This window comes from Camellia sinensis, chromosome 1, assembly GCF_055761805.1.
Source record: "Camellia sinensis isolate YWXY chromosome 1, ASM5576180v1, whole genome shotgun sequence".
Taxonomy (NCBI): Eukaryota; Viridiplantae; Streptophyta; class Magnoliopsida; order Ericales; family Theaceae; genus Camellia; species Camellia sinensis.
In genome coordinates this window covers 3295303-3308587 of record NC_138961.1, presented here as the reverse complement: position 1 = coordinate 3308587, position 13285 = coordinate 3295303, and the positions used below count along the sequence as shown (strand labels likewise).

Sequence of the window (13285 nt, the reverse complement as noted above, 5' to 3'; positions counted from 1 at the left end):
ACTCTTTTAGTGTGTGTACGTCTAACTGTTTGACAATAAATATGTTGAATTTTAAATGCTTATTGTTTGTGAATATCTTGTTATGATGAGAAAATAATACATTTAATTTAGGACACTAACTTCGCATCTCTAAAAATCATAAGTCATATTATTTCAATTCCTTAGTTTGATATTATTAGACAAATCTTAAGTGTGTGTTTGTTTTTGTAATTTTTTGTGCATTAATTTTTGTTGTCTTCACTTTGCATTAAATTTTCTTAATAGTATCAACTAATGAAAGCGAGAAAAATATAATATTTTGCACATGATTGACCGTTTGACAAAACTTTTAAACTTATGTATTCTTCAGGCACACATCAACAAGATTCACAAGATAAATACACAGGATATTTATTGTATCTACATGATAAAGAATAATAAAAAAAAGTGATAAATAACATTAAAAGAAAAAATGGTAAACAGGTTGTCTATGGAATTTTTGTGATCGCATGGATTTGTAATTAAGTCATTTTTATGATGTTATTTACGTAATTTTAAGTTATAAAAAATTAATGTCTCATCTGCCAACCTCTTATATTAAATGACAATAAATATGTTGCCTTTCATCACCCTCATCTCCTTCATTACCTCACCATTTGACTTTAGCCCATCAAAACTTTCTACTCTTAATTTTTTTTTTCTTTTTTCAATCAATTAAATCTTTGTGTCAATGACTCTTCAATTAATAATTATTTTCAATTTTCTTAATGCTTTGTGCATTAAATTTAATGGAATCAAGATTTTTATAAAGCAAAGAAACAAAACAAGTGAACTTCCACTCTACTAGTGCATTTTCACTTCAAAACTCAAATGTTTGCATAACACGTACTATTTTAAATTTTGAATTTTGTTAATGAGTGATTAGAGCACTAGTTAATCAAAATAAAATAATTGTACATTATTTAAAATGAAAGTACGTGTTACAGAGAAAGTGTGATTGTACCTATAAGTTCGGCTAATTGAAGAGGTTCAGAGTTCAAACTTAAAAAGAAGTATCAAACGCTAGATTATATTAATCCATCTTACTAACTTGCTAATGTTTTACTGAATAGGAAAAAGAAAATTGAAGAGTTTAAATCCCAAATCCATCTATATGTGGAGGCTAAGAAGCACGGACACTTCTAAGAAGGTGACGTATCCGTGTCGTGTCCGTGTCGGACACCGACACTCTTTGGACACTCTTAGGACACGTGTCCGATACTCTTCAAAACGTGTCCTATTTTTTAAATATTTTTAAAGACCCGGACACTCTTTGGACACTTGGATGACACACGTGTCAATTGTTTAAACACATGTGTCTATTGATTATAGATATGTAAAACTAATTATAAGTTTGAACAAAACAACTTAAGATACAATAATAAAACAAAAACCATATAAATTTATAGGAAATAGTGCTATATTACATTTTTTATTATCTTTGAATGATATATTCATATATATAACATATAATAAATATATAAAATTATATATTTCATGCGTGTCCTCCACGTGTCGTGTCCTGCATTTTTTTAAAATTAACGTGTCGGCGTGTCCGTGTCGTATTCGTGTCGTGTCACGTGTCCGTGTCCATGCTTCTTAGTGTGGAGGTAAAAAAAAGGGTCAGCCTACAACAAAGCCAACAAATAATAACGGGTAATCCTCATTAGGCATATTGTTTTAATTTTCTTAATTGCCGATTAACGAAAAATCAAGATTACAATACACCAAATTCTGCTCCAATCAACTACTAATTAAAATATTGCTATTTCCATACCTATTTAATGCTTTTGTCTTATTTAATAAATACATTCCTTCATCACATCATGAACATGCACCCCAAAAAAATTCTGGAAGTAACAAAAGCAAGGGTGGAAATAGCATTCCCTTACTTCTAAGACCTAGACAAAGAATTTAAAAATAGAGGCATTTTTTTTTTTTTTTTTTTTAAATGATGAAAATATAGGATGATGATGATCATGGACATTGTGGGTTGTTCCCAGGCCCACCATAGTAGAAATGCGTGCCCCATTCATTGTTGTAGGAGCTCTTGATGTTGTAGCAATTGGTATTCTCAGCTAGGATTGTTATGTCACGAACTGAGCTGAGACTGTTGTCTGAATCTACAACTTCAAGATTTCGAAAGTAGCTTGCTTTCCCAAATCCATCTTCGGCAAAATGACCCGAGCCCATTTGGGTCGTTGTGTGGTGGCCGTTGGCTCGTGAGTTCACCACCTCACCTCCCCACTCCACCATGGTGGCTCGGTCGGCTAGGTGCGTAAAAAGCTCCGCTGGCCAGTACCCTACTAGTGTGTTATCACCAAACCCCATCCACCAATTTCCCAACTTTGGATCCTGAATTTAAAAAGACAAGCAGAAATTACAAAAATCAAATTTAAATTAATAAATACACATAAAACTTGTTTACTTATATCGAATAATAGAAAAATGCAATGAGAAATAAGATGATGTGTAACTTAGACTATGTTTGGTTACATGGGCCTTATAATTAGTTACCTTCCAAATGAGAATAGTGATGTCATATTGATTGCTGGAGAGAGAAGAGATAGGAGAAATGGCAGCTCCGATGGCAATCCGACTATTGGTTTGAACAAAGCCTGAACATAGAAGATTGTAGCATCCTGTTGCTTGATATGAATCACTCTGTATATAAATACATTATTATTTATTGTAACTAAAAAACATTTATAAACAAAAAATTAATAACATTTCTTTTTTTGATAACTCAATATTTGGATTGACTAATTCGAGAGACAAATCCCATCATCCACTAGCAAGGCTCAATCACTACTAATATAACATTAAACATACAAAGATTATATCATTAAATAAATACATGCAAAACCCATATTTAAAATTAAAATAAAAAAAAACTTGGGTTAATTATACACAAATCAAAAGTGTAATTAACCTCTTTTTTTTTTCATTTATTTTTTGAATTAAAGATTGACAAGAACCCAAAAGTGGGTCACTAATTTTTTCATGTTCCCCTATGAAGAAAAAGAAAAAAAACTCAATAATTATCTAATTATCACAAAGGAGATAGCATGAAGAAATATATTTATTACTATTGCCATGCAAAGAGAGAGTGATTGTGAGATGAGAAAAAGAGATTATAAGAACTTTTCTCATAATATCTCATTTATGGACCCCCTAATATCTGAACAGTGCCCTTGCTAGAACTATCATTTTCATGCCTACTGGACTCTCTTAGATTCATGTGCTTAGTCCTTTTTTTTAGGTCCCTCCACTCTTGCTTTAAAGCTTGCATACGTATGATTGGTCCATAGGTGAATTGAAACGGAGAATGTGCATTAACAATGATAAAATTAAATTCAAATATCCATTTGATAAGAAAATCCCTCATTAGGTCAATCACTTAGTCTTAGAGTAATTCTAAGTAATTTCAAAAGTAAGAGATTGTGAAGTAATCGTGCAAGTCGTATATTATGTTTGCTAATCAAGATAATTAAATGATGTTGATGAGGACTTTTTGGAGGCTTTATAATTGTTAGGTCCCTTTGTTGCCAAATTCACGAATAAACTCTGTTTTATAGAGTTGTAATTTTTTCTTGTTTTTTGGCTTTCTTGCTTGAGCGGGACCATTGGCACTCGAGCAAAATGTGTATTATCTCAGTAGTTGGGCGTGTCTGCAAAAATACTGAGAAGTGTGATTTTGCGCTCGAGCGTGGGTTACAACGCTCGAGCGAAAACTTGTTTATTCACACGCGTGCTTTAGTGGATTTGTTCGAGCGGAGTGCACGGCCCCTGTTTTCTATATATATATATATATATATCTGTTTAAGTCTTATTTTAGGGTTAAGTTTCCTAGATCTGTTTTGGAAGCTCTAGGGTTTTGTTTCGGGGCTTATTTGCTAGTTTTCCTTGATATTTTTGAGTGAGTTTTAAACCTATGATTTGAGATACATACATCAAGGAGTTTGTTTTTTTATATTCAAGCGTGTTCTTCTTCGGTGGAATCCGGAGATTCAAGCGTAGAGCATCAAAGGAGTTTGATACTGTACATGGTCATTGATTTGACAATAGAAGTTGTGGATTCAACTTCATACTAATCAATTCCGAGACGAAAGCTATGGTGAAAGATTTACAGAAGGTTTAAAGACAAATTGGATGCGTTTGATAATTTGTTTGTTATCTTTGAAATCTTTCTTTCTTCAGTAGTGGATTGATTAATAACGTTTCACCAGTGATTTTTTATCACAATTGAAGGTGCTTCAATTGTGATTTTTCCACGTAAAAATCATTTGTGTCGATTTATTATTTTTCGAAAACAACAATCTAAATCACTTTTGTAAGTGCTTGATGATTTAGTTTGTAAGCTTTCTTTAATTGGGAATTAGAATAATTAAATCTTAATCTAATCACGAATCACGAATTACTTAGAATTTTCAATTATGAACCCCATTTCTTTATCTCAAAAACTCTTTTAATATTGTTTTTTGTTTTTTTGGTTTTTTTGGTTTTGTTGAAAAGGTCTTATTGCAAACCTTTTAGCTGCATAAAAGTTAAAACAATAATAGCTAAATCATATTAAAATCAATTCGTGTATCGAGTATTGATTTCTCACTAATAAAGTAATTTATAATATTAACCAATCAATACACGATACATCGGTTTGTTTCAAAACTAATATCATTTTTAAACCTACAAGAATTATATAACTAGGAAACCCCCAAAAAATAAATAAAAAATTACCCTAAGGTGAGGTTGACTTTGACCTTGTAGCCAAAGGGAGTCTGACCTCGAGCAAGCATGACAGATCATCTCCACAGAATGATGCTTATATATATATATATATATATATTATATTATAAAAAAAAATTATATTATCACATATAGACACATATATAACACCAATTATTTTATTAATTATTTTTTATTTTAATAGAAGTGCAAACAAAGTATGGGGGAGGGAGATCTAACCGTCCAATAAGTGAATAATCTGGGCCTGCTGTCACCGTAGAGCTCCGGACTAACCTGACTAGTATAATAATCCAAGCTTCAGAATTTTCATATTATTTATTTATATATTGCATACATAGATGTGCATTATAATATATAAAAAATGAATATTAAAATAAATAAATAAATAATATTTATTGGGTACAAAAAATAAATGCATGCATTATTATAAATATATTTTTCTTGAAATCAATAAATATGATACACTTATTTAATAGAAGGGAACAAATAAATAAATAAAAAGAGAGTGGGATAGTATGTGGAGGGGGCACAGGAGAAGGAAGAAGTACCTGCCAGCCAGCTTCTATGCTGTTGAGATCTGAGCCGTCGAATGATCCCGAGAGGACCCAGATCTGAGAGAGGCTGAACTCGTTGACCACTTCGATTGTTGGGTCCCACACGTTTATTGTCGCTTTTGCACCGTACACCTCTTCTGATGCTCCCGTGTATGCTATCGCATGCTATCAAAACCCATCCAAACGTGCAATATTTTTTAAAAAAAAAACTATTCTTACGGATTTTTATTTTCAAATAATAGATCACAACTCACTGCATCATTCCATATGCAGTTTTTTTTTTTTTTTTTAAATATTTTAATATTTGACATTATATTTTTTTTGTAAACAAACAATAAGAAAATATTCTCATCATGTGGCTACCCAATTTGATCCAATTTATTTGCAGCTTATTTACCTTCAAATTTAAAATTTCATGATTAAGCAGTTGCATTTTGAAAAACTATGGTGTCGGTTAATTTTCTTCGAATTCTAACTTATTTATTTTTGAGTTGAAAATAAGCTAATTTAATTGTTTCAGATGTATTTTTGAAATAGTTTTTTTTTTCTAAGCTGAAAATAAAAAATTTCATCTCAAACATGTTAATGGTGGGTCCACTGTTACATAATTTAAGTGACACATTTCCATTGACCAAGAAACCATATCATTCAATAAATTCTCTAATGCAAAAAAATAAAAAAAATAAAAAAAAAAGTAAAAAATACAGGTGGGGAATTAAATGTACTGGACCACCCTTGAAAGAAACTAGAGGAAGGGAAAGAGTTCATTCAAATATGAATTTTATTTATTTGTTTATTTGGGGTGTAGGGTGTGGAATAAATTCAATGGAAAATGGGTGAGAGTTGAGGAGTCAAGTACTAGAGAGGTAGAGCCTCACTAAATTCTATTTAAGTTGATTGTACCAACAGTAGTTCTTCCATTTATATTTTCTGTCAAATGAATTCCACTGTCCAAGGGCGTAATGCTATTCACTAGGACCACATATTCATTATGAAGAATTATTTCTACAAATTTTTTTATTATAATGATGTGATAGTGATAAACGCTTTATCTTAAAATGATAAAGAATAATAATCATGTTCAGAATGATGTAGTAATGACAACTTAAAAATAATAAACTAATTTAAAAGATCTTTCCTTTGAAAGAGATAAAATCAAGACAAACTGCATCATTCTGGTATTATTTTTTGGTGTGTTTTGTATAGGGCTACTCAATGATAGCATTTGATGAGTATAACATTTAATATGAGATCAAATGTTTATAAAGAATCCAAGTTATGAACTCATCACTTCATTGATTTGATTTCTATCATAATTTCTATGTGTCTCTCTAGGTACATACATGGTTATAGAATTCATCCCAAAAAAAAACTGACTATTGTTTTTTAAATTTAGGTCAATGATAGTGCAAAAATTCAAAAACATATATTAGTGCTTTAATTTGTTGTAAAAAAAAAAAAAAAATAGTTAAAGCAATGTGAAAGTATATAACATGTTCTTTTGAGCCACCATCCTAATCCTATATTATCGTAATCCTATGTTTGAATCTTGAATTATAAATTAAAAGGAAAATTAGCGTCATTATTATTTTCTCTCTGCATATCAAGTATAGTAGAGATGATAATCTAAAACTTTCAAATTATTTATTCGGACTTACCATTCGAGTTAATCTTAATCTGTTAATCTACATCTATGTTACAAAATATATATTTTTATTTTCTCTTTTAAAAGTCAAAACCAATCACATGCACTGAATTAAAAAGTGACACAAAAGGGTGAAAAAAAATTTTTAAAAATTTTAGTAGGGGAGAGAAAAGATTAGATACCTCATGGCCATTGCCACTGACTACATCCGGGGCATCAATGCGGGTAGCAAGGGGGAGTGAACTTCGTTGCTTCTTCCCAAAGTCATACAAAGACTTAGCCCTCAGCACATCGTGCACTGTGCTCCGCCGTATTGGAACGGTGCCCTTTGGGCACCTTTCTCCCTTCTGGTGCCACATTTGCCATGCACCACCGCTGTCGCCACCGCTACCACCACTGGTGGTCTTATTGTATTTGTGGTCTCTCATTGCCTCATTATTATCCTTTTTCATCACTCCTAACTTGGGCATTTCTGGTGGAACTCTCTGTTACATTCCAACATAACCAAACTCATTATTATTATCACCGACACACAACAAACAATGAGATAGGTGTAGGTAGATAGGGAGATGGTATGCATCTATTGTGGGATATATAGGTAGTTGTTAGTCGAATGTTGAAACTATTGAACACATAAAGTTTTTCAAAAATAGGTTTTATTAGCAAATCTTATAAAATCTTGATCATTTAATGTTAGGGATTATGAAAAAAATATCATGAAAATGATCATAAAAGATTATTCACCTTTGAATTATATATATAATAAAACATCACTCACTAATCAAAAGATACATTTCATGATATTTTTTTCTTGATCCCTAGTATTATTCTTCATATTTGTGATTGGTTTTTGTGTTTCTATCAGAAGTGTTCTAGAAATGTTTAGAGAAAAAAATACAAAATCAGAAATAGAAAATAGATGAAGAAATAGAATTTTATTATAGATTTGTGGGGAGGACTCGTTTATGAAAAGTCTTATCCACTCATTTATTTTCTGTATGCATTTTGTATTTGGTTTCTCTCTATTTGAACTTAATGAAACCCTTTAAACCCATGAACCATAGGCTTTCCGTTGCATTTCCTCTCTAAGAGGAAAAGTGCACCAACATTTTATATATTGAGAGAGAGAGAGGCTGTTTTTGCAGACTTTTGTACCTGGATCTTGCGATTCTTGAGAAGAGGATGATCTAAAGCTGGCTGTTTTCTTTTATGAACACAATCTATGATATCTCCATCTGGGCTCTGAGAAGATCAACCCATCAAAAAAAAAAAAAGACACAATAACAAAAAGACTTGTAAGAGAAACAACATAAATCATTACATGTATACAAATTTACATTTAGTTGTAAGAAAATTTTACCTCAATGGTTAGGACAGGAGGCTTGTTGATCTTGTCCAAATGCCTCTGGATCCTTGCAAGTCTCAAGCTCCCAACTTGCCTAAATTTGGTGTAATTCAAGCCCGAAACAGCGACAGCGACGACAAATCTTTCAGAAATAAGGGCAGAGATGAAGAAAGGAAGAAGAAGAAGAAGAAGGTGATGAAGATGATCAGCTGAATTAAACCCTCTCTTCCTTTTGACAACACTAACAATACCCATTATTGCATTCACTTCAGTGCCCAAGGAAAAAGGGAAAGAAAAAAAGAAACACTGATAAAACTAGATCACCATTACTAGCAAAAACAAAGGTCACAAACCACAACACAAATCAGAGTGACCCCTTAACTACCCCAACACATTAACATGAATTGAAAAGCAAGAAAATGACTTGTAATGAGAAAGCTGCCCCCACTCCCCTCTTCTCTCTCTCTCTCTCTCTCTCTCTCTCTAAATGAATGAGCAGATGTGGAGGTGGGTGCAGGGTAATTAAGCTGAGGAGCACACAACCCCAAAGAGCTTCAGCATCATCATCATCATTGTCTGCAGCTGCTTACAATTTATATATATATATATATATCTAATAACAATCACGTTAAAAATATTTTGGGTTTTGAGGGATTTGAAACAAGAACAGCAACAAGAACAGCGGATATTCAAAGCATTATAAAAACCCAGACCTACCCATCTTCAACACCCCACTTTTATTGCACCCCACAACCCCACAACCCAACTTCAATACTAACACTTATGCATGTATATAAATAATTATGTATCTAATGTATGTACATATAATAATTGTGTATCTATATATAGATGTATATGTACAGCTGACACTGCAACCACACAATCTTGGCCATTAATATTCCTCTTCCAAACCGCTGCTGCTGTTCTCTCTCTTTAGTTTTCTTTGCTTCTCAGTCTCTCCATCCCTCTCTCTCGTTACTTACACTCTTTTTTTTTTTTTTTTCTTTTTTTTCAATCCCAAGAGTCGCACGCAATAACTGTGCTTCCTAGCATGTACCACTGCCACGTGCCCTTTGTCATATTTTTATAAATTAAAATAAAATTTGAAAATTAAAATCAAATTATGAGACAATTATAGGGACAATTTAAAAAAAAAAAAAGCCTTGGGTTAGTGCACACTCTCACATTTTTCTTTTTCTTCTTTTAATTTTTTTTAAAATATCCTTAAATAATCATGTAATTAGTCACATCAAATACATATCAAAACTTATAATTTCTTATACGTTTTAACAGCACATTCATTAAGTATGTACATATTATTCATATATATATATATATATATTAAAGTTGTCTGAATGGAAGTGAAGATTACGTTACAATCTTGAAGATACATCCAAAGCTATCTTGACCAAATGTTCATTTACTGCAAAGATTTGTCAAACATCAAAACAGATCATATGTAGTTCCTTTTTTAAAACGGAAATAAATGAGTTTGTTGTAAAAAAAAAGTTTACGCCTACTTAACCTGAATAATGTTATATGCATCAATTAAAATATTGATTAGTATAATAGTCTCGTTTGGTGTAACTATTAAAACAGATTATAGATTATAACTTAACAAATTATAGATTATTACTTTAATCAAAAGTTATTGATCTGTTTAGTATAATTGTTAGATTATAGATTTAAGTTGATGAGTAGTGTTTGTTAAATAAGTTGTGGAGTAGCTTTTTCAATTAATTTTTATTTTTTGTTATTCACTACTTATCTATTTCTCATAAAAAAATAATAATAACAATCTATAGTCCATTTGGGTCTTTTTCTATTTTAAAAAAATATAAAAAATATAAAAAATCTAAGAGTATAATCGTAAATTAACATATCCGCAGCAGAAGCTGATAATCAGAAATAAGAGGTGAGCAGCTTCTCAGAATCAGCTTTTTTGAGTTATAATAAATTGTTAGAATCAGAAACCGTTTGAAATAAATTTAACCAAACAGTCCAAAATAACTTTTCGGAAGCTAGAAGCTATAAGTTAATTCAAAAAAATCCAAACAAACACCCCCACTAACAGATGATATGGCATAATTTTAGAGGTTTTAAATATTTATAATTTGTATAATAGACGGGGTTCATAAAAATGACATAACACTAGTTAATACATCCTATCACTAATTAATACACTAATATGTATATTAATTAATATATATAGCATTACCGATTTAACATTTTTGGGGATTAATTACACTTCATTTTGGCAAAATTCTCCAAAAACTAATTAATTGCGGTTCGAAAAATGGCACGTGGGCATTTTTAAAGTAAAATATATTTTCATTTTCGTAAAATACAATCTGTTTATCTTTTAGCATATAAAAACAAAAAATATTCTCACTTTGTCCGTAATAATTCAATGTTTTCCACTTCTATTTAATCTTCAACCGTCATTATGATTATGTGATAAAAATGTCACGTGAGAAATAACAAATAGATTAAAAAAACAAAATCTTTTTGAGACAAAATAAGAAACCGACAAACCTTAAAATCGTGTGTGAGACGGACACCACTATTTGATGTGTGATGATAGTGTTTTCTTGAATTTTTTTTTTCTTTTTTGCATATTTCCTAGGTTCGTATTTATATATTAAAAATTGGTGGTAGTGATACAAATTTCTCTAGCAAGAGATATTATATGTGTAATGAAATCCTTAAAATGTTCATTTCCCAGCAATTTGTTTATGGCTCTTGTTTTCTTGAAGTGATTCAATTTTGGAACAGGAGTTCACAGGTTTGTTGATGTGGAATATTAAACAGCCAATAGATTTTAATAATTGAATTAATTCTCATCAAGTTCTATTAAAAATAAGTTTTAATAAAAAATTATTATTAAAAATAATCTTTTGCGACATTTTTTACATATATCGTTAAAAATTGACAATTAGTATTTTTTTGTCACGATTTTTATAAATTGTCTCTAAAATTTACAATTAGTGGACTTTTTCTGTGACTAATTTTTTAAACTATTGCTGAAAATTAAAAATTCGTAACTTTTTTGTAACGATTTTTTTAAACTGTCGCTAAAACTTATAATTTAGTAACATTTTTTGTGACAATTTTCAAAATGTTACTAAAAATTAACAATTAGTGACATTTTTAAATAGTATTTGATGAAAAATGACATTACTTCTCACAGGACCTATTGGACAATAAGTCTCCCTATTAAGACCTCTACATAAGTCTTTGAAATATTTACTAAAAATATACATTGTCATTAACGATAACAATGTGACAACTAGTTTTTGATATTTAAACGTATTATACGATATGATGTGACATTGTAATAGAGTTAAACAAATAATGTGGTTAGTGTTATACATATAAAATGTCAAATAATAATAACTCAGGGTGGTTTGACATTCCAAAATAAATACACATTTTTTATCTTTTTTGGATCACATCAATCAACATTTTCGCTCTACTTTTTTTATAAAAAGTCAAAAAGTACACTTATTTAAAACATTTCAAACCACTTCACTTATATAATAACTCAATCTCTTGTGATGAATTATTTGCTTCTTTTCATTTCCCTCCAATACATGCATGCATATCTATATCTATATGTGTGTATATATATATATATATTAATTACCAAACAAGTTAATAAGGTTGAACATTGCTTTGTAGGTACATGTCATGGGTTTACATGGCCCACCAATTCCAAGTCCCGAAGGTATATCATATATTAGTGGCATAAAATTAATAGTAAATAAAAATGAAAGTAGCATACTGTTTTCCTCAACTAATTCAAAATGATTAAAATAATAATGAGCAAATGTAGGAGGAGGGTGTGGAGTTTGAGGGTGATGGATGAACCCAAGGAAGGTCAAGCCTCAATCCTCAAAGAGTTGTTTGTTTGTTGAAATTTCAAACTTATTGGGGAAGGGAGGCTTCTCTTCTGTTTGTTGTATATTTTCAAGTATGTTGGGTCCCATGCAAACCCATCATCCCTCCTACAATTTTCTCATCTCCATGTGGGTGCATTTTAATTTATAGTTTTTTTTAAAGAATTTATGTTACACTGTTCAATACGTACAATTTTTATTTACCGTTTATAATTTAAAAATAAAATATTTATTATTAATAATTCTTAATAGTTAAATTTAATTCCTATCAAATTTTATTAAAAATAATTTCTAATAAAATCATCGCTAATTTTTTTCTTGTGACATTTTTGCATGTCACTAAAAATTGGCATTTAGTGATTTTTTTTTGTCACGTTTTTTTATAAATTGTGACTAAAACTTATAATTAATGACGTTTTTAAGTGACAAATTTTTTAAAAATCAGTGACTTTTTTGTGATCATTTTTTTAAACAGTCACTAAAACTTATAATTAGTGACATTTGTTGTGATATTTTTTTAATAATATTTGATCAAAAACGTCATTAATTATCATAAAAACTATTGGACAATAAGTCCACCTATTAAAACCTACCAGTAAATCTCCTTAAATAAATTGAAAATAATTAATTATCTAAAAGTTTATGAAAAAAATGATTTTAATTTGTGCTTTCCAATTATCAACTTTCATCAAGGGAAAAACTTATCTCCAATGACGGACTATGTTGTTCAGCTTTGTGAGGTCTATCACGGGCCTTCGACGATTTGAATCATTCATTTAGTTTGACTATGGGTGCAGATCAATCATAAAAAAAATTAAATTAATACAACAATCACAACTGCATGTTTTAACAATATTTATCAGCAAAAAATAAACAAAATAATTTTAAAAATAAGTCATTTATTTTTTAAAAAAAAAATATGATAAAATCATAAGTTATGCTTACCAGATTGATTTATTTTTTTATAATTTATACACATGGTTTAATAATAAATAATTTAAATTATTAAAGTGGACCCACGCCCACAAAGTCGAACAACACCTCAGCCAATTCATTTCGTTTCGTGTCATTTCATTTT

The 13285-nt window shown here is 30.2% G+C and overlaps 1 protein-coding gene across 1 annotated transcript; it reads right to left on the bottom strand.

Moving 5' to 3' along the window:
- Positions 1 to 1750: 1750 nt before the first annotated feature.
- On the bottom strand, positions 1751 to 9258 carry LOC114305848 (carboxyl-terminal peptidase (DUF239)). The gene is made up of 7 exons (XM_028250976.2): positions 8324 to 9258; positions 8119 to 8205; positions 7146 to 7448; positions 5313 to 5483; positions 4984 to 5037; positions 2536 to 2682; positions 1751 to 2373 (listed from the first exon to the last, which is right to left on the bottom strand). The coding sequence occupies exons 1-7, from the start codon at positions 8561 to 8563 to the stop codon at positions 1996 to 1998; spliced, it is 1380 nt and encodes a 459-aa protein (XP_028106777.2). The 5' UTR covers positions 8564 to 9258; the 3' UTR covers positions 1751 to 1995.
- Between the last annotated feature and the right edge of the window lie 4027 nt (positions 9259 to 13285).